Genomic DNA, 22,635 nt, shown 5'->3' on the forward strand with positions numbered 1-22,635 from the left:
ACTGATTACAATATTGTATATAACTGGGTTTACTTACATAGAAAATACAGATATTAAGTATGTAATTTTTCTTTTCCTCTTAAAAGTGCTTGACGTTTATTTCTAAAATATCATTCTGTTTTTATTATTTTACCGAAATGGAAGATCACTAAAATATATAACAGGACTTAAAGAAAAAAAAATAGTAGTCGCCAAATGGTAAAACATCAGGATATTAAAAATGTTATGTTGTAGGTGGATACTTCGAACTGTTGCAAGATCGTTTTCGGATATGAGTTGGCTAGCCTGTAAAGCATATTTCTCATTATCGGTGTGTGTAAACAGAAGTTTGGTTATGGGAGGTGTTACTTTGCTGAAAGTGTATCCTTGACTGCTTGCTATGTTTCTGCTGAAATAGTTAATAAAAGTTTGTAGTTATTTGTGTGACTTAGCTTTAAAAGTAACCTTTTATTTGATTCATTTTTATAACATTTCAGAAAATGGTAATTTCTTATTTCATAAACATAACAATTTAAACAACAAACATAAAAGAACCTAATTACTCATATACATGCTTTCAGATCTTTTATTCTTCCTTTCATTAGTGATATAAGTAGCATGGTTGTTGATGGCGCTCATTTCAATATTGTAGGTTAGGAGATTTACTTCTTTATTCAAAAGTTTTACCATATTTTTATTTTTAAGTAGGTAATTTTTGTTTGTTCCTATATTGACTATTCTATTCCATATTTTTGGGTAGCACGTTTATAGCTATGTAGTATAATATTTTACAAACTCTACAAGAGACAATTCTTGTTAGGATTACTTTGTTACATACTTAAAACTGCTAAGTTAACATGTAGTTAAATTTCCTTTTAGTTGTGGTATAAAGAGCATAGAGATATACAAGTATGGTTTACTACCAGAACTGTCACCACTCATATTACAAGAATTAGTCAACTTTTGATTAAAGTATGTAATCAGTAATTTAGACATGCTAGCATATTTATTAATACAGGTGCTCTTACATACAAAACATTTAGAGACAATAATCTGTTATTGAGTAGTTATAGTTGGACTTGAATTATAGTACTAAATTATGTACTAAAATAGTACATTTGATAAAGTATTTGTTAAAGGTAAATATACCATGATCCGTACCTTTCTCCATCTTTGTTGATACAGGTCCCCAGTTTGACACTGATTTAATCACAAAGGGAAACTTCATGAAAATTATTTTATAAATGTGATATGCTGTTAGAGTGGAGTACCACCATAATATTACCATTGCCAATGCGATGGTAATATTACGGTGAATTTCTGTGATCTTTTAGTTTTTAATGAGCCAAATGGTTCTTTATTTTAGTTTCTTTATCCTATAAATCTGAAATTACAGTTATTGTTTTCTTTACAGATCAAATTTATAAATGCTTGCTCTTTTGATGGGTTTAAATTTATCTTCAACATTCAAACTTATTTTATGCGTGCGATTGGTGTATCATCAATAATAATTTTTATCATATGCTTAATAAAATGGTTACTTTTAATTTGATGGTTTACAGAGCAAACCAGGTATCATTTGATCTGAAGGCTTAAGTCAGAGAAATGAATTTTATTAAGATACAGTTGACTTAAATGAGTTTTACTAGAAAGACAATTTACCGCATTGAGAAAAGAATGAATAAAAAATTTAACAAATGCAACAAAATTACTATCTTAATTCAGAAAAATTTGAGAAAGTGTTGTTAGAATTACATATTTCTCTCTGTATAGCAACTAGATATCAATTATTTAAAAAAAGTATATAAATTTACTGTTACTGTGGCCATCTAGAAGCCAGCATCTGTAATTTTATTGTCAAAAATTGACCAATATTGAGTTCAGTATTGTGAATACATTTTTCGAATGTCAACACAACTTCTTACTAATATTTGATACCAGTTGGCTTAGTGTTACCTCTTACAGGCATTTCATCTTCCAGATTCTTAATGCATTCACCATTCAGGAAACAGATTTACAAGATCAAGCCACAATCTGTCCCACAAGATTACAGAAAAGGAGATTTACTGACATTAGGGTAGGGTCAGTTACCTTTAAGGTGGAACTGGCAGAAACTTAAGGCAGATAACTTAGATTGTGCAAGAATGGGTCAAAGATAAGGTAAAAGTATATATAATGAGAAAAGACACCATCCATGAGAAGGGATGCATATCCTACCCACAGTCTTTCAAAAGATCTATTATTTTTACGTAGATGGGACCAGTAATAACTGATTATGATTTTGTACTAATGAATTTGTTTATATATTTTTGTGTAGAACAAATATAAAGCAAAACAATTAAAAACCTGTTCATCTACAAATTTATTTATGTTTGTGAAATACTGGTGCAGTTATCCTGTAGTATACATGTTTATGAGATATAACATATTTTAGTAAAGTCCTATGAGTGTAATGATGAGAACAATTTTATCAATTTTAGTTTTAATGATACAAATTGAGGAGAAAGTAATAATTCAAATTTGGTTGTGAGTTAGCTAACTGTAACTTGTTCCAACATTGTCAGTAGAATTCAGTACTGAAGCGGACCTTATACCATACAATAAAAATAAAATATTGGACTTTTTTTGGCATTAAATAATAATAAAAAATTAGATTTAGGCCAAGGTGACTTAAGAAATTCGTAAGACCAGTTCTCAGATATAAAAGAGGACCAGCCTACCATCTTGTATATTGACTTTTGTGGGTTAAAAATAATTTTACAGAGTATTATTTATTTTTTAATTCATCCTTAATTCAATTTATTTAGCTGCTTGGAAGTCCCATTTCCAGGAAACACTGAAGCAGAAATAGTGTATAATACATTAAGAGTTGATAAGGAACCTCCTAGAAGTAATGTTCAGAAAGTTTTGTCTGTTGAAGGCAACAAAGTTATAGCGTAAGTTACACAGATTCTGCAAACAAAATATTAGTAATTAGTATTTAAATATAAGAAAATAGAGTATTTTGTTTTAGAGCTGTATATATATATATATATATATATATATATATATTGGATTGAGGAAAATTTTTCTTCAAATTCTCTGTAGCTATAGGATCACATAACTCTGGTAATATTAATCAAACCTGGCAACACTTTGGTGCTTTTGAAAGCTGGGGGTTATGATATATTAATTTATTTAAAAATTATTGTCTTGAAAGTGTGTGAAAATAAAAAAGAAAACTGTTACATTTTGAAATTTTAATTGTAAGAAAGTGAAGAACACAACTCGGCTCCAAAAACAATTTGTCATGTTTGTGAACTTGATATCAGTATCAGAATGTATGACACAAAGCTGATTCAAACACGGTGCAGCTTTCAGAATGTATGGCACAAAGCTGATTCAAATATTTTCAATCTCGAAGTCAATGATGCATATTACTCTAATTGGTCACTGACTGAGAAGTCAAAATTGTGGAAAAAAATGGAGGAAGATTGGATTGACATTAGTAGTCATGATATCAGTAACAAACTAAATATTGACTACAAAACAGTTTAAAACTACTTTGCTTCTATGTTTCGTGCCCCATAATTTAACAATAAAAAATTTAAGGGATCAAATTTTCATCTGCGAATCTTTGCTAAAATGTAATGAAATCCAACTATTTTTGAAATGGCTCATTAAATGTTATGAAAAGGTGATTATTGGTGTATGTACACCAATAATGTACAGAAAAGATTTACAGTTGAAGCTCTGCAAATGGTGGTAAAGCCAGAATTGACATCAAGAAAAGTCATGCTGCAAACTGGAAAAGAATTCACTGACCTGCTGCTCGATCAAATGATTCTAATCTCTACTATTAACAGTTTGGAAGATTACTCCCAGCAATGAACATAAAGTAACCAGAATTGATAAGTAGGAAAGGTGTCATCTTCCATCATGATGGAAGATCTTGCACATCTTTGGTGACCTGTTGAAAATTGGTAGAATTTGGCTGAGAAGTTTTAATACAACCACCATTTATTATCCTGACCTTGCATTTTCAGACTACCATTTTTTTTTTGGTCTCTAGAGGAAGAAATAGTATAAAGTTGTTTGTGAAAATTACCTATCAAGAGTTTTCTGTCCAGAAAACACAGAAGTTCTACTGTGAAGGTATTATGATTTTACCTCAAAAATGTTAAAAGTTAGTCGTTCAGAACACATTTGCTTTAATAAACTTCATTTGATGTATGAAAAAACCTTGTTTTAATTTTGCATTAAAATTCAAAGAAACTTTTCCTCAGTCCAATGTATTTATATATATCAATGTTTTTTTTTTACTGCTTTTTATTTATGAAACTGTCTTCCTTTAAGCTGGAAAGATAGTTAATGAGAGTAGTATTTATTACAGAAAGTATTATTGTTCAGGATTGATTTCTATTTCAACCCTGGAATGCACAGATCGATTCTGGAGCATCCTAGTAGTTCTTTTATTGGCCACTGCTAGCACTCTATAAGCTTTTTATGTTACTTTGGTTAGGTTAGGTCATCTCACTCGCAGAAACCATGTTGAATGATTACAGTCTAACAATTGTTGGGACACTTTGTCACAACAAGAGAAATTCCTTCTTCTTTTCTACCATCAAGAACTAAAGAGATATGTTCATAAAGTTTTGTCTTTGATGGGTGAAAAACATTAGTAAGTTTTTTCCAAAGAAGGGGAAAAGTGTCATACTCCTCTCAAACATGCATGATGATAAATCAAGATCCAGTAACAAAAAGACCTGAAATTATAAATTTCTATAATGAAAGTAAAACAGAAGTAGATGCATTTTACCAGTTAAACCATTTATTCAGTGGCAGCAGGAAAACCAGAAGATGGGCTCTACCGTGTGCTAGATCAAGCTGGTATCAGTGCATATGTTCTGTATAAAAATAAATATCCTGACAAAAAGAAGTTTTGAAGGAACTTTGTTTGCAGTTAGCTAAGCTGTACATGGAGGAGCGGCTAAAAAACCTATCTGATAGCATAAAAAAATGTCCTTGGTGTTGAGGTTGTATCAGTGACCAATAAAAATAAAAAAGAACATCCAAAACAAGCAAGATGTAGTGAATGCCCCAGTTGTTAAGACAGGAAAACTTAAATGTTTTGTAACAAACCAATTTGTAATGAACATAAAGTAGATGTTTGCCAGTTGTGTTTTAAATAATCTATATTGTATAATTTTTTCCATTGTAATTCAGTTCTAGGTAACGTTTATCAATAAAATTAATTTTGATAAGGATATAAATGTATATTTCTTGGGATGCTGTAGCACCCCATCTGTGAATTCAAGTATGTATTTTTTGCCTGTACGTTCTAGTGTTAAAATATTTACAGTTTAAGGATATAAAGTGAAAAGAGAATTCCTTTCTTTTGCTCAAAAACACTTCAATTAAAAAAAAAGAACTTTGATTTGCTACAAAACACAGTATAGTTAAAAAAAATTTGTTTGTTGTCATTTTGTAACTATTTTCCAATATTTTGTCTAATTTCACTGGATTTTAAGTAAAATAATATGGCCAAATATTTATAGAGTGCAGGAAGAAAAATAACTGACCAGTATACTTTTTCTTAAAATGTTTTTGGCCACGATTTTATTTTTTCAATAAACATTTCAACCACATTTGTCTTACCTATCTCTTCTCAGTCATTATCTACCTTCCACTTAGGTAGTTCTTTTCTAAAGAAATAATTTGAATACAACTTTTTAACAAATTTTTTTTATCCATATCAGTTAATATGTTAAATTTTTCTTTGTTAGAAACTAAAATGCTTTTGTGATATGCTATATTGCATTTGATAAAATGAAATGTTTTCATAGATGTTTGTGTTCATTTTTTTATGTTCAAATGTGTCATATTCATCTAATAATTTTATTAATGAAATGATTTGTAATAAACATTTAATTTTCGTAACTGGTTACTGAAATGTGATAATAAAATTTTTCTGTCTTTATTTTCAAAAATAAAGGTAACAGTTTGTATTAATGTATCAATTCTGATTTTTATAATTTTATTACAGAAATTTACTAAAAACTAACTTCCTTAGTTATAATGTTATTTATTATTTTTTTTTTTACTTCATGATTTTCTAGGAAATTTACTGGCCCTGGTGCTAAAGAGTTACGTACAGCTGTAAATTCTTTTATGGATTACTTAATATTAGTTATCGAGACTGTTAAGAGATTTGGACCACCTACTACAAAACAGTATTCTTATTTTACTCCATAGATTGAAGAAAGGCTGCTTAGAAAAGGTTAGTCCTTTATAGATATCAGCAAGACAAAATATGGTTAAAGGTTTTTTTTAAAATGTTTCACTTTCTATAAACATGTAAATGAGCTTCCATGCACCACAGGATGTCACTTAGCTCTAAACATTTTTTGGTAGCACATTTCCCTGTATTTATTTATTTTTTTGACAGTCTTTATTTTAAATAATATGAAGTGTGATTGGTAAGTTTTAAGATTGGGCTTGTAATTTCAAAATTGCAGTACTTAAAGGCTATTGTGATGGATCTCCTTCAAAGTAGTCCCCACATAGACTTCAGTGGTGTTTCCACTTAAAAGCATTCCTGGAAATTTTCCTTCTTAAGTGTATTAAAAACTCTCTTTGTATTTTCCTTTAATTGAGTCAAATAAACTCTGCAAACGAGAATGCACAATGAACCAGTGCTCTGTGAGCCAGAGTGCAGGCCTTTTCTTACTCACAAACACTAAAGGACACTTATAATATTCCTGGTTGATTGTCTGCTCCCTAGAGGCAAATTTGTGATGCATGATACTTATAGATTCTAAAGAAAACCACCAACATTGTCAAACTTTTTTCACCCGTGGTAAACTTGGACCCTTCAACTGCAATGATTGTGCCTTTGTTTCTAGGTCATACCCATAATTTGTTGCCTGTAATTATCCTATTTAACAAATCTGGGTCAGTTTTGGTCTGACAACAGTTTCGGAATGAATTTTACAGCCACTCGACACATGTTCAAATCTTTACTTAAAACTGACTTAACTGCGTAGAAATTTAAAGTCAGTTCATCAACCATCTCCCTAATTGTAAGTCTGTAGTCAGTGCACACTAAATTCCAAACTTTCATGTTTTTGAATTGGTCGGCCGGTTAGACAAGGGTCATCTTCAAATGGTTTGTGGCCATCCTTTAATCTGTTGAACCAGATAACATTTTACCAGCCCAGATATTTATCACCAAAATCTGTTTTTAAGAGTTCATTAGTCTCTGAAGAAGCTGATTTTATGGTTTTCAAACAAAATTTTACATACTCGTTCCATTTTGCAAAATCAGTAATCTACCAAGTACCAAAAACACATCTTTACTCACCAGGATGCCACTCTTTATTGAAAAAAGCTATTGTGATGAACTTTTCAGGATGTTTCAAGGACAAAACAAGCTTTCCCTTACACACCCGCAAGCAAACCTATCTCGTCCTGTTGGGCAGTGGTGACATTTGTCTTAACTTACCAGTTACATCTCATATATAATTTTAACATTAATAAGGATTTTATTGCTTTTAAGTTATTTTAGAAAATGTTTGTAAATAACATTGTATTTATATCACTGTTATTTACTCATTAGAAGGGTTAAGCTCTTTTTTAGGCTTACTCTTTAGAATAGTTAAATCTCAATTACCTTTTTTATTTTTAAGCAATTAAAACTTAATTTGGAATATATTAAATATATATTTTTGTTGAGTAGGAGTGTTGAATATGTATGTATTTAACCTTAAGTAAAGCATATAAAACATTATTTAATCATAAAACATTTTATATAGTATTAAAAGTACACCTAGTGTAGAAAAAAAAGAATATTGGATTTTGTTATATCTCTTAGATGAGGTAGTGTTAACAACTTAAGGCTAGCATCAAAGAGCAGTTTAATTTGAGTGAATGGCCATAGAGTGATTGCTGTCTTTCTGCTTGACAATGCCATTAGAAGACTTTCTGTCCAGGTGACTCCTGAATAGAAAGCTTTCTTTGTTTTGTAGTTTGCTAAATGTGAATCTGTATTTATAATTCAATGTCATTCCATAGAAAGTTTAATTGTGATCCTCCAAATGACTGTAGTATTTGTGAGTGGCATAATCAGTTTGAATGACCTCAGTATGTTAAAGGAAAGAGTATGGGACAACCAAGAGTGTCTGGGAGTGTTTAACATGTCAGGGAATCTTTCCAGCATAATCTTAAAAAATTGTTTTAGGGAAATGCATTCTTACCATTTACAGCTGATAAAGGCTTTGAAGACTACAGACTACATTGTGCGTCCCTACTTCAAAATATTGCAGCATGAAGATGACAACTTTCTTGATCAAATTTTTTAGTAATGAGTCTATTAGAAAAGTTAATGCACATTATGGACTCCTCAAAATTAAACATTTTCTCTGTAATATATCAACGGTAAGTTTACAGGCTATTATTTTTCACTGAGGTAAGTGTAACAGGAGTTGTTTATTTGGATATGCTGCGTACATTGCTCTTTTCTCAACTGCATGATGGACCAATGAATTTTATTTGGCAATAAGATAGTGCTCGCTGGCATAACTCTGTACAGGATATGATTTTTTTCCTTTTGCGGTCTTATAGACCCTTGTGTATGTACTTCTGTTATCTACTGATATATCCGATTTGAGGCATATGATTGAAGCAGCTGTTGGTTCCATTACTACAGACATACCAGTTAAAATATGGAACAAACAATCCTTTCAGTTGGATATGTGTGCTGTGTGACAAAAGGTGCTTACATTGAACACTTGTAAGGAAAACTTAAGAGGGTTTCTTTCATTTTATTTATGATTCATTATTAAAAGATATTAAATTATTTATTAATTATGAGATATTAAATAGCTTTAAACCCCTGACATTATTTTTTAGTATACTCTGTATTTATAGTTTGTAATGTTAAATTAAGTATGTGAATATGTTGATGAATGGCTTTCACTAAGAATGCTCTACTACTATTTCATGCTAAGTAAGTGTAGCAATCTGTCATAAGAATTTGTAATTTTGTGTATAAAAACTTTACAAGATCAGCACTTGTTTTCATATAACATTTTTCTTAAAAAAAAAAAAGAACTTCATCTCTGTTCTATTTTTTTTGTGGTAAAGTTTTGTAAGGATTACTTTGTAAATAAATCGATATTTCTTTAATAAATGTATTACAAAATGGATATTAGTAGCGCAACATGTGTAATATGTTACTCACTTTTTTTTATACTGTAATTTTAATCAAACATAACTGAAAGAACAAATTAATTCTAATTATTAAAAAAAGCATTTAATTACTTACGTCTGTTCAAAATTATCTGAACTAGTTGATAAGAATATTAAAATGGAAGTAAAGAAAAATGAATGTATAAATTTATATAAAAATATTAATATTATTTTATTTATTTCCAGAATATGCCAGAAAATACTCCTGCTCCTACTCCAAGTCGTGCCAATTATGGATTTGCACTCTACTTGGGATCTTACACAGCATTTGGTATATTTTTGATTTGGGCATTTGTACCTGATTCAGTACTTCATGCAATGGGTTTGACTTATTGGCCTCAAAAATACTGGGCAATAGCAATACCAATCCATTTATTAGTAACTTTTTCATTATTTATATTTTGTTTTTATCCAGCACTTAATTTAACATTAGTTCCACCTATGGATGATATTAGAATATTGACAGATAAATATGCTATTCATCCACATCCGCATAATTTTAGAATGAATCAAAACCGTGATTGTGGTATTCCACCTGTTTCTGATTTACCTATGTCAGAAGTCTGTAGACAGTTATATATGACAAATAATAACCATTAGTACATGTTTTACCAGTAATGGAATTTTATAATACAGTTTTTAAAAAAGATGTGTCTGTTTTTCTTTCCTTTGTGTATCCCATTAGAAGGGAAATCTTCTTTACCCCTTTTTCATCATAAAACTGTTCGAATTTACTGAGAAAGAACTGAATTTTATTGTAAAATATTAGGTGAATTACTATTATTATCACAATAAATTAATTAATTACAGGTTTTGAATGGTGTAGTTTTAAGTCCACTTAACTGTAGCATTTTGCCCATATCCTAATGCACATTTTATTTTTTATTGGATGGTTCCTTCAAAAGCTTTGGTTTGTTTATTGATGAGTTTAAATTTCAACTGACATTAAAATGCTAAACCCAGACTGGGAGTCAAATTGGAATTCAGTCTGGCAGATATGAAATCAATCTTGCTGCATCAATTGAATTCCCAAGTGACAGTTGAATAATTTTGAATGATGATTTTAAGAGTGTAAACTCTTGTTAAGTATATATTAATGAATTCAGTAGTTTTTATCAGTTAAATTTTGTTTATATTAGTTTTTTAATAGGTAAAAAAAATACCGATGTTCATAAGATAAATGAAATATGGTGTTCATAAATTTAGGCATCAAATGAATTAGTATTTTGTTTCTGTGGTCATATTTTACCACAGTAAACATTTTATTAATGATAACCTCCAAAATTTACATTTAACATTTTTTATTTGAATATTTGTTTGAATTAGTCACGTTTTTATCAGGTTTATTATGTTATTCAATAAAACTTGACACGTGTGTTTTTTTACCTTTAATTTGCAATTATAAGTAATAGCTGTTTAAAATTATTTAAGAAAGGCATGAAAAAGTTGTCCAACTCCTTGGCAAATTTAATTAAGCATTATTGCTTTATATTATGCTTTAATAACCTTTAATTTCTTACATATTCATGCCCTCAATGTAAACCTATACGATAGTTTGAGTTATACCTTTCAGAGATAATCTGTGTACATATTTAGAGTGTCCTTTATTAAATCACTTTCCAGTTTAATGAGAAATAATGTTGACCTAATAAATAAAAATATGTACAAACTTATGTGTCACAGACAAAGTGATAAGGAACAATTTTTAAATAAATTGTAAGTTTATTTTGATAATTCTCGTGCTGTATTAATTAATAATAATATACATCCATCCATGACAAAGCATTATATATAGTTTTTTGATGAAATTATTTGATGGCAGTACAATCCAGTTCTTGCTGATTACAAAAGATACATAATGAAAATAATAAAATAGGGCAAAGTGAAGTTTATGTGATCCTAGTCTCATTTTAAGCAATTTTAAGAAAAATTTTTAGCAAGAAACTAACCTATACCATCTACTATACAACTATACAGGTAACCAAAATCTAATTCAGAAAGAGCTTTCTTATAAGTTTGAAAAGCAAAGGCCAGCTTTATGAGAGTTCCATAAACACCCATATGAAGTGAGACAGTCTCTTAGATGCTTGAGAACTGGTTTTATACAAGGAGTGAGAACCTTTGTAAATGGAGACAACTAAATGATAATTTTTAGTTTTTGTGTAGCTTGATTCCACTCACTCACCTGCTATATTAAACCGAATTTAAGCAAAGCTGTGATTTTATTTGTAGCAAATATCACAGCCTTTAAGAGCTGCACTGGATGAAGTATCCAGTAGTTTTAGACTCTGTAAACAGTATAATGAATAATAATCAGTTCAAAGTATAATACACTTTGTAATAGATAACATGAGTTTACAATTAGTCAAAGTACAGCATTAAGAATTAGAGCTTTATAAACAAGCAGTTTTTTAATGTCCTTTTTTTCAAAAGAAACCCTCTCAAATAAAATGTTTTGTAGGTGACTAAAAAAAATAGAAAACTGAGCAAGAATTTTTTTATACTGTTATGGGAACATGATGGTCCATATCTGGAAATAGATCCTTAATTAAACTCAACTAGACATATTGACTAATCAGATTACTATATTACTGGTAATTCTCATGAAATAAAGTATTTCAAAATGAATTCTGGGATACTGTTTCTTCCAGCAGCAGGTTCTGCTTTTATGAGCCAAGTTTGGATGTTATTACAAAACACAGGACTGGGCTAATAGAAAGAGAAATGCAAGATCAAAACCTTTTTAAGATTAAAACCTGCAGGAATAGCTCTATGTAATAGACAGAGTGTAATCTATAGATGTAAAAAGTTAAGATTGTCTTTAAAAAACACAGATTATTTTTTTCCAATATAATAAAAAAAAGTAACTTTTAACTTGTGCAAAATTTAATTAAATACATGGTCATTAGCCTCAATGCTCATTTGGCTTCCCTGATCTAACTTGACACTGAAGAAGAACAATTCCTTTTCCATCTCAAATGTTTACTAATTTCTAATAATAAATTTATGCATTAGTACGTGTAAACTAAAAAAATGTACTTTTACTATTTGAATAGGATAATGGACAGATTTTTTAAAGAATTTTTGTAATATAAAATTGAACGCTGAAATATTTAAATGTTCAAATAAAGAATTTACAAATACATAACTTAAAAAAATGAAATAACTACTCATACCATCACAAAATTAATAAACGATTCAAACACTGCAATGTATGAGAAAATCAAACCTTAATAGTACTTCATTAGTACTATAATATGAACTATATTCTACAAAATGAACTGTTAAAATAGATAAAACACAAAATAAAATTTAAAAAAATTGGATGTATAAATTCTATTTATTGGAATTAATAATTATTTAGCATTTTTTAATTTTAACAAGCTTTAAAGCTTTAGGCATTTTTGGTACTTTCTTGCTGTTCAAACTTAGGATACTTCTGTGCTGCTTCAGACCACGAAAGTTTTCCATTTGACAAATCTGCAACAACGCTTGGAAGTTCATCCAGCTGAGAAAAAGACAAAAACAGTACTTTAGATATTAGTAATTATGTAAAATTTTTACAAAAGCAAGTGGGTAACTAACAATTAGGTTGCACAGAACAGATATAAAACATAACAATAATTGAAATTTAAAGACACTTATCAGGTGGTTTTTTCATAAATACTTCAGTAACAGAACGGTTAAAAATGAGATCATAGTTTCTGGTATTGTGAAAAATACACTGTTATACATCTCTTCATGTAGGAACAAATTTAGAATTCATGACAATAATTTATACCAACAGATCCTTTGATTATTAAATAATGTTTGAAAACTGATGGATCTGTTAGTACAACATACCTGCTTACAGTGTTATAGTGATTTTATTTTTGTAATCTAAAACTGCAAGCTCAAAAAAAAAGCATAAATTGTTGAAACCCTTCAATCTTTTAGTGAATGCTTCCAGTGGTTGGTAATCCTAGAATAAAGTGCAATTCATAAACAAATTCTTTTCATTTTTACAGACCAAGACCAATTTTTTAAAAAAATTAATGGATTTGTAAAACATAACATTAACATTAATATACATACATATACATAACATACATTATACATTACATAACATTAATGAGCCTTTCAATGTGATGAAAAAGATTGATGAAATACATTTTTTTTATTTTTGAAAGAAAACTAAATAAAAAAATTGCTAAGCTAGAATCCCTACAAACATCTCTAACTGCTGTTTCACATTCATTTGTATGTTACCATCAAACTGACTGACCAAAAATAATTCCATAGCAAGATTGCAAAAATTGAAGATGAGAAAGAAAACATGATTTTTTGAAATCTAAACAAAAAGCTATCTTAGAATCAATTTTAAAGTTTATATTTTATAGTTTTACAGCAATTGCTCTTTGTTAGTGGTGTGGATCAAAATTTGACAAAGTTGCACAAATCTATGCAAAGTACATCAAGGATCTTACCTTCCTTCAATGTAAAAAGAAGCGACTCAATTGAACAATAACTTTATTTTAAATAGGATTAATATAAATGATGTGAATGAGTCAACAGAAGAAAATAATAAAATCTTCAAAAAATCATTTTAAGATATTTTTTAAACTTAAATTTTGTAATTTTTTACACATTGTATTAATAAATAATTTAATGTTATGTAATTGTCAGTATGTTTTCATGTACAATTAAAGTGATTTAACTGTAAAATTATTATAAAAAACTACAGTACTTGAATATTATCTTCAATTTCTATAACTAATAAAAGGACTTTACTTAAGAGAGCACACTTAAGATGTGTAACACTTACTATAACTTGTTCAATTTTTACCTTATATTATTTAGAATAAAAAGTTTTATTTTAAGGCAATAAAAAACTGAAAAAAAAATCTGATGTGATTTTTTTTCTAAACTCTTCTAGTTATTCACAAATCAAAAAGGTTGAAAACATTAAAACTGCTCTTCAGGGTTAATATTCTTGCTTTCAAATTACAATAACTTGTCTCATTTTTACAGAAAAATGAGTCGAAATACATTTTTTTTTATATATATACATTGTTTAGTTTTCAAGTTCTTCTTGAAAAATCACTTATTACCAATCTTATAAAATCCCTGCAAATATGTCTAGTGTAAAATTTTTAGATCATTAAAATATAAGTATTTAAGGATCATATATATATATATATATATAAAAGTTAACTAATGCTTTATATAAGTTTTATTAATAAAACCTAATTTTCTTGCACTAAGAGGCAGGTAAAGCAAACAACACACAGGAATAATACACTAATGATATCTGAATGGTTCTGAAAACTAAACAGAAAAAAGAAAAAAATAGCATCTCAGTTTTGGTTCCTAAAAATATGTTATCAAATGATTACTTGAAATTTTTTGCTAATCTAAAATAAACATAGCAGAATAATATGATTTAAATGTAGCTTTTATCTTTTATTTTTTTATTTTATCTAAATAAAATATTAAAATAACGGACAAACATATAGAATTGGCCTTACATCAGTACTGGAGCTATATGCAAAGAGGTATTATATGACAGAAAACTGTTTTTTTTTTTTTTTGTTTTTTTTAATGTTAAGGCCTTCCTGAACAATATGGTCCTGAGCACAAAATATGCTTGCTTTTGCATTACTCTGAATTAGAGAAAATGATCTGAAAACATTGTTAACATCTGAAAGTAATCAGTTCAGACATCTTAAGTATTTTGATTTTTACCATAATACGAAGCTGTCCCATGGAATCTCTTTCTCTCAATGTTGCCGAATGAGGCTCATTAAGTGAATCAAAATCTACTGTAATTCCAAACGGTACAGCAATTTCATCATTTCTGGTGTAACGTCTTCCTATTGAGCCAGCAGAATCATCTACCTTATGCGACACATCAACCTGGGTCAAAGCGATTGCTGTAAAATAAAAAAAAATTTATTGTAGTTATACACAAAGCCGAATTATTTTGTTAACAGTAAAACAGTTTTAATAAAACTATCTTTACTTAAAATAAAAGTATTCATATTTCTCTGAGATAACTGAACAGTAATTTGAACATATTTTCATAGAAAGTGTATTAACAAACTGGTCAAGAAAAAAAATAAAATTTTTACAATTTTATAAAAATCACTATGGTCTTAAATGATACATGTACTATACCTAGTAATAAAATAAAACTTTGTACAATTTTCTTTCTATCAGGGTGATTCATCAAACATATCTCATTTCAACATGGTAAATCAAACTACATTGATGCAATTGCAACAATTTAATAAAATATTATTTAATTCTAGAATTGGGTAGCAAGTTAAAAAAAATTCTTTATGTTGAATTCAGAATTTTTTTGTTGATTTAACTAATTTTAAATGCTGGAGTATCTGTATGTAGAATAAAACTCTACATAAAGTAGAAAGCCATTAAAATCGCTAGAATTTGTGAAAGTAATTTCTAATTCAATCGAAGAGTAACACTTGTAATAGTCTATAAACAATAATTAACACACTCGAGAACATTTATGACACTATGTTAATATAAAACATCACAATTCACAATGGAATAAAATAAATAACTGTTTAACTTATGTTGACCATTCAGCTAATTAAACTTCTGCTAACTAACAAGAGTCAAAATGTGGCCGTAACTATTTTCAGTTCCAGAAATCACAAATCAAAGCCGCAACTGCAAAAATGTCTTATCTTATTTGGGAGTGTATATCTAATAATAGTAAAACTGTTTCACTTACACAATTTTTTGACAAATGGCTGGAATTCAGCATTGCCACTAAGTGGAAAAATGCAACACTTCAGTGGGGCCACAACGGTTGGAAGAGAAAAGAACTGAAAAAATTAAATAAAAAAATACAGTAAAGTATAATTAACATAATATAATGTATTGTTTAAATATGCATAAATACATAATTCTTACCAGAAGAAACTGTAATTACAAATCCAAGATAGTTTCAATAAGTACCTGAAATTGACATCTTTGTCTGAATAACTGTAGTAAAAGAATTGCATCAAAGGTTACTGTTCATAAAATCACAATAGTCAGCATCATGTACTTGTTTTCTCTCCAACAACAGCATGTGTTGATCCATAGCTTTGTGTTCTGACTTCAACATGTGACATCATGTCACATGCATGTTATTATGGATTTGAAATGTCCATTTTATTTCAAAAAATACTATCAAGGCATTAATGTTATTTGAAAAAGCATGTAAAATGAAAAACAAGCTCTTCATTGAGGAAAGTTTTTTTGAAGGTTCTATTTGTGATCCTAGTGGAGGATCACAAATTAATGCCAAATTTTTTTTTTAATAATGAAAGAAAATTTGTTGAAGAAATATGAGCAAAACTTGGAACATCAGTGGGGAAGTGCCACAGAACTCTCCATAATTATCTGAAAATGCATTATGTTCGTCAACCCATAGATCTAAAAATGTCTGTAAATTAAAAAAAACAAATTTTATTGGCAGGAGTCACTCATATTATTGATCAAGTCAATTTTTTAAAAATATTAGATGAAACTTTTTTTACTTTTAAAAAAAGCGTAAAATAATCTTGTCATCTGAACAGCAAAGAATACCATTTTGTTTGGACGAGCAAAGAAAATCCAGTTTTAGAAGCTTTTTTATTTGGAGAGTGCTGTCCGCCATGATACCAAAAAATAAACAAGGAAATGAATTATATTGGTGACCTTTATTTACCATTAGGAGTGCAATTGGAATGAAAAATCCTGAAAAAAGTAAACAAACGGATTCTTTTGCTTGGAAATGCCACAGAACATTAATCCTTTGCATACCTTGATGCCTGGCATTCACCATTTTCTCCTAACTTGGCATCAACTGATTTTACATTGTTAGAAGTAGATTCTGGAAAGAAAGTGATAAAAGGATATTGATGACATTCATCAATATCCTTTCAATAGACATAGAATGTCATCAATAGCTTTTTGTCACATCAGCAATTTGCTGATGTGACAAAAAGCTGAAGGAAGGGATCTAGAAATGTTTCCAAAAAATTTATAAATATTAGCAAACGTCTGCAGAAAAGTTGCTAAAGGAAGTATAACATAAAATTTTTATTGTAATCTTTACTGCAAAAAAAAATACATGAACTTTATTTAGACACACATGCGTGTGTCTATATTGCTACTATTATAGACACACATGTGTGTGTCTATATAGTAGCAATAGATTATTTTTCGTTTCTTTTAATTGTTTTTGGAGAAGTACCAGAAATTTTCAACATTTTGATTACTATCAGAACAGCAGTCAAGAATGGTTTTTAGCTGTTTTATAGCTATAGATGTTCTTTATCTAAAAAAGTAAATCTTGAATAACTATGACAGGCAAAATATTAGTGTTACTATATTATTGTTGTGACTTAATTCATTATTTTTATAATGTTCAAGAAATCTAGTTTAAATATATTCAATATATAACTGATGAACTTACCGATCGTTGTTCATCCCCTTCTCTGCAATGGAAATTGTGTTCAAATAAAGCATACATAATTCTTCCGATACCAAATGATGGCTCAATAACACTGGGTACAAATTCTTCAACATGAAGCGTTTTTTCAAAAGTTTTAACATTTATCATATCTGGTGTTATGTTAAATGATTTTCCACTTAATTCAATAGTTTTTTCTCTGAAATCAGAATAATTTACTGTGCATCAAATACAAAATGAAGAATTTTAAGTCAATCCACAAAAAAAAATTAACGTTTTTAAGATAATTTTTAATGTGAATTTTACATGTTTCTTCTGCTAGTGGCACTGTACGACATGGTTCTTCAGCAATAATTAATCATTTATGATCCTTAGTTTACAATTTACAGCAACTGGAGTAAATATGATTTCATGAACACTAATTTTTAAGGTAAAGAATTTTTTTTAAGGAGCAACGTATTAGTCAAAAATGTTATTTTCAGTTAATTTCTATTACAGAAACTACTAAGTTGAAGACTATGTAAAAACCTTATGGTTCAATAGGAAAATCACCTCCAGACTCAAAAAAGCATATAAAAATTTACAGATAAGGTCAACTTTGTTTTTTTTTTTGATATGATATCACTCATCAAGAGTATCTTGCAAAGTTAAATGATCACTGTAAAATGCATTATCACTGTAAAATTCATTTTAAAATGATAATAAAGCATTTAATTAAAAGAGGCCAGATATTGTTACATAACAATATCTACTTTCTTGATTTTGCTCTGAAAGATTCCTTTTTGTTTTCAAGAATAAAATTATATTAAAAATATTTATGTGTGTCAGAAACATCTCTCTAACCTACGCTGAATATTTTTTTACATTTGTTTAGAAATTTCATACTTATTAATTTTTTCTTCTTAATTTTAGTGCCTTTTAGTGTTTCTTTTAATTTTTTTTCATTTTTAAAATTTTTATGCATTTAAGAAGTCTTTTGTTTTTACATACACAATTTGCAATCACAAGTCATCATAATACGTGTAACTTACTATTTATGGTATCTTGTTATTTATTATATTCTGGTCTTATAGAATTTAAAACATTTACATCACAGAGTAGTATAAACTAGTAACAGCATTTCAAAACATTGGTGAACACAATTCATTGATTTTATGAAAAGTAGAAATGTACAAATCTAACCTCACTTCATATACATTAATTGTAGTTGCTACTTATAATTTCTATTTAAATTTTATTAAATAAACCACCTAGTACAGAATATTGAGATAAAACATATCTTACCTTAATCTTTCATAAAAGTACTTTTGTGAGATCCCGCATCCTCAGTCATGATTAAAATAATTCTGTTATGCATAATAAAAATTTTAAAATAAATACTAAAATAATGGAAATTGCATATTAATTTATATAAATGCTGCTATCTGTTGCAGTTCTTATAAGAACACCTACTTCAAACACTGTCTGATGGTTTTTCAAATAGAAATTTTGTTTGTATATATATATTTAAATATAAATGTTTCTAATGTATTTAAATTTTGTCATCTTTATGAATTTCTAATATTTATAAATTTGTGTTAATAAGGGAAATAGAATGTTTATTGTTTATTAGATGGTCTGCCATATTAGATAAACTTAATTTATTATTTTTGTAATGTCTATAATATTCAAGAGATCTAGTTTTAAAGGATCTACAGCAGCGCTGTCCAACCTGGGGCCCACAGGTGCCATGTGTTCTTCGTTTCATCTTTTGGCGCCCGCACCCATTTGCCAATTTTTAATACTAATTCACATTTCAAAATAACATTATATTTTACATCTAAAAAAGGATATAGAAATACATTTTAGCCATTATATCTTCCAATAGTTCCAACAGAAGTAATTCTGCCAGCCTTTGTAACATGTGTTCAATTCCTTGTCATTGTTGTTGACAAATTCATTTCCTTTGTAATGGTACAAGTAGGTATAAGACCCTCCAAGCAGAGGTCTAGCTCGACAGAACAAATTACTTAATTGTCACTCATTTGGTGGTCTGCTCTCCGATCAAGCTACTAGCATTCTTTGTAATAAATTTCCAACTGACATTCTTTTCTGTTCTTTGGTAAAACTGCATCCCTTTCGTTATCTGTATTTCCTAACATCGATTTTAATAAATTTTAACCTGACCTTCCTAAAATAGAAACAGTTGTTTCTCATGAGAAAGAGTTTTTGAATTAATTTGCATGTGGGTGTGGCTAGTGGATTTTCTGTTATTTAGAAACATTGGTTTTTCAACAGTTTACAAAGTTTTACATAAAAAACTGAAATTACACGCTTATAAAATCCAGATACTGCAGGAATTGAAACCCAATGATGGTGTAAAACATTACAATTTTGCTGTTGAAATGTTGGATTTTTTCTTGTGGGAGTACATCAAAAGCGTTGTTTATACACAAAATATTTGCGACCTAAACCACTTAAAAAACAGGATTAATGAAGCAATGACAACCATTAACGAAGAAATGTTAACTAATGTTTGGAGAGAAGTTGAGTATCGTTTGGACATTTGTTGAGCGACTAAGGGCGCACATTTTGAAATTTATTAATTATGTAAGAAAATGTTTGAGACGACAAATTTGAAAAATAAAAAACATAAACTGTAAGTAATTCTGTTTTAATTTAAACCATGTTCATATCCGCACCATTCTTTTATGATAATCCTGTACTATTAATACAATGACAATCAATTAGGTATTTATAAAATTTTGGTTTATTTTATTTTATTTCATTTATTCCAGTTTAAACTATTTTAAGTGAATAGTTGTACTTAATAGTTTATACTTGATTATATAGATATTCCATGAAGGCCCAAAAGCGCTAGAATATATTTAAACATTTTATAATTGTTGGTAAGCTGAACTTTCATTATTTATATATTATATATACACCAACAGTGCTATGTGAAAATTTAACCTAAAATACATAACTAAGAAAAGTGAAATTCTAAATTTTCAAATTGTTTTGTCCAAAAAGAATGTTGGCTGAGAATTTGCGCAGTCACTGAAATGATAGGAATCGACAAAGAATCTGTTCAGCTGATTTTGCACGAGAATTTTAACATGAAAAAATTACGTTCAAAAACTGTGCCACAGAATCGCACATTTGAACAAAAGGAATCTTGTCCGTCAAGACATTTTTGACCAAGCATGGGATCCCTGTGTCGAAACATCCACCATCCTATTCACCGGACCTTGCCCCACGTGACTTTTTTCTGTTCCCCAAGGTGAAATCAGCACTGAAAGGAATGAGATTTGAGACAGCTGAAGCTGTAAAAGACAAAGACCATGAAAATGATTTCACACCTGCTTTGACCAATGGAAAATTCACATGGAGCAGTATATGGGTCATAGAGGGAAGTATATCAAAGAGGATAATGTTAACATTGTGAAGAATAAAAAATAAAGGTTTTTTAGTATTAATCTGTTTTTGTTTTTAGCCAAACCTTGTACACATAATAACAAAGAAAAGTTAAATAATTAAATAAACATCATAAAACTTATAGCAGTCAACAATTTTTATGTTACTACTTCAATTAAATATATTTTATAAAAAAATAACTATCAAAACACAATAAAAAAATAACTACCTTACAACCAATACATAATAAGACACAAAAGAGTGAAAAATTATACATAATAAATAACTGATAACACCATTGAACATATTACTAAAACTAACAATAAAGTAATATTTAAACCACCAGCATATAAACTGTTACCACATATATGCCTAATTAATATCGGTGGATGAACACGGTATAGCAACTCAGATGTGAGCTGAGACACATTATACGAACGCACTGATACAAGCATCACTACCGCCGCGCAGTTCTCCCACCATAGCGGCACTGCAGCCCCCCCCCACTCGCAGGCTCCAATAAAACAGCATGCCAGAGAGTGAATTTTCAATCCATTGTCAACCACCACCTGGAGAAGACGAAGAAGGAGATGGAAAAAGACAGAAGTTCCTTGGCTGGCTCAATGTGGGATCTCCCAACGGATGGCAACATCCCTGCCAGAGCAACAGGCCTGGCCAACCCACCAAGGGAGCTGCTGGACGCAGATGCTGCTGGACGCAGACGCTACCTTCCTGCTCCAGCTTGCTGGGCTTCAATCGCCCTGGCCGGCGGACTCAACAGGAGTAGTCGGCCCAGTGTGGAATCGCTCAGGGAGAACCACCTCGGCTGTGCCGGCAAAGGACAACTGATGCCAACCGGACACTGGGATTCTGGGGGCCACCACTGCCATGCTGTAATGGAGACCCAACTGCCGCTGAGGGAAAGCCTGGTCTGACTTCAATGGATGAGCTGCAACTCCCTGACTTCGCCAGAGACCAGCTTCCGAACCCAACAGCTCTTCTCAGAGCTAACACAAAAAACGGCCCTTTTCAGGGCCATCTCAAGGTTATGAATTACAAGCCATTGAAGCCAATCGAAGACAAAACGGCCCTTTTCAGGGCTACCATAAGGTTAGTAAGTGCCACATGCCATTGAAGCCATTCGTGACAAAATTAACCACATAATAAAATATTTAAAATACAAAAGTGATAATAAATAAACAATCTGTGAGGAATTTATAAAATTAAATTAATGATTGTGACAGTATTTAAATAGGAAAACAAATATATCCTTTAACGTTAGATTTCTTGAACATCATAGAAATTACAAAAGTAATCATTTAGATTTATCTAATGTGGCAGACCAGCTAATAAACAATAAACACAAATTTAGAAATATTAGAAATTAATAAAGATGATATAAAATTAAATATTAGAAAAATATTATATGTATAAATAAAGTAAAATTTAAATTTGATAAACCATCAGACAGTATTTGAAGGAATGTTCTTATAAAAACTGCAACAGATAGCAGCACTCATGTAAATTAATATATAATTTTCATTATTTTTATTTTTAAATTTTTATTATTCAATAATGGAATT

The 22,635-nt window shown here is 29.4% G+C and overlaps 2 protein-coding genes across 3 annotated transcripts in view; one reads left to right on the forward strand and one right to left on the reverse strand.

Annotated features, from left to right (window-relative positions):
• Positions 1 to 203: 203 nt before the first annotated feature.
• On the forward strand, positions 204 to 9,856 carry LOC142318971 (phosphatidylinositol N-acetylglucosaminyltransferase subunit P-like). 2 transcript variants are annotated; one of them, XM_075355697.1, is made up of 4 exons: positions 204 to 360; positions 2,787 to 2,915; positions 6,078 to 6,238; positions 9,394 to 9,532. In XM_075355697.1, exons 1-3 carry the CDS (start codon positions 221 to 223, stop codon positions 6,211 to 6,213), a joined length of 405 nt encoding a protein of 134 aa, XP_075211812.1. In that variant the 5' UTR covers positions 204 to 220; the 3' UTR covers positions 6,214 to 6,238; positions 9,394 to 9,532. The 2 variants fall into 2 exon arrangements, with proteins under 2 accessions (XP_075211812.1, XP_075211810.1); XM_075355695.1 differs by lacking the exons at positions 204 to 360; positions 2,787 to 2,915 and having other exon boundaries at positions 6,097 to 6,238; positions 9,394 to 9,856.
• A 2,672-nt stretch (positions 9,857 to 12,528) lies between these two features.
• Positions 12,529 to 22,635, reverse strand: part of GlyRS (glycine--tRNA ligase) — a 46,399-nt gene continuing 36,292 nt past the window's right edge. The window contains exons 11-14 of the mRNA XM_075355689.1: positions 17,660 to 17,855; positions 15,947 to 16,040; positions 14,932 to 15,119; positions 12,529 to 12,715 (exon numbers count right to left, since the gene is read on the reverse strand). Of these exons, the coding sequence (XP_075211804.1) occupies positions 12,602 to 12,715; positions 14,932 to 15,119; positions 15,947 to 16,040; positions 17,660 to 17,855 (592 nt within the window). The 3' untranslated portion in view covers positions 12,529 to 12,601. The remainder of the gene's footprint in view (positions 12,716 to 14,931; positions 15,120 to 15,946; positions 16,041 to 17,659; positions 17,856 to 22,635) is intronic.

The sequence above is a fragment of the Lycorma delicatula genome, chromosome 2 (genome assembly GCF_047948215.1).
Source record: "Lycorma delicatula isolate Av1 chromosome 2, ASM4794821v1, whole genome shotgun sequence".
Taxonomy (NCBI): Eukaryota; Metazoa; Arthropoda; class Insecta; order Hemiptera; family Fulgoridae; genus Lycorma; species Lycorma delicatula.

Coding starts and splice junctions, on each gene's coding strand:
- LOC142318971 (XM_075355695.1), top strand. CDS start 9,397: ATGCCAGAAAATACTCCTGCTCCTACTCCAAGTCGTGCCAATTATGGA.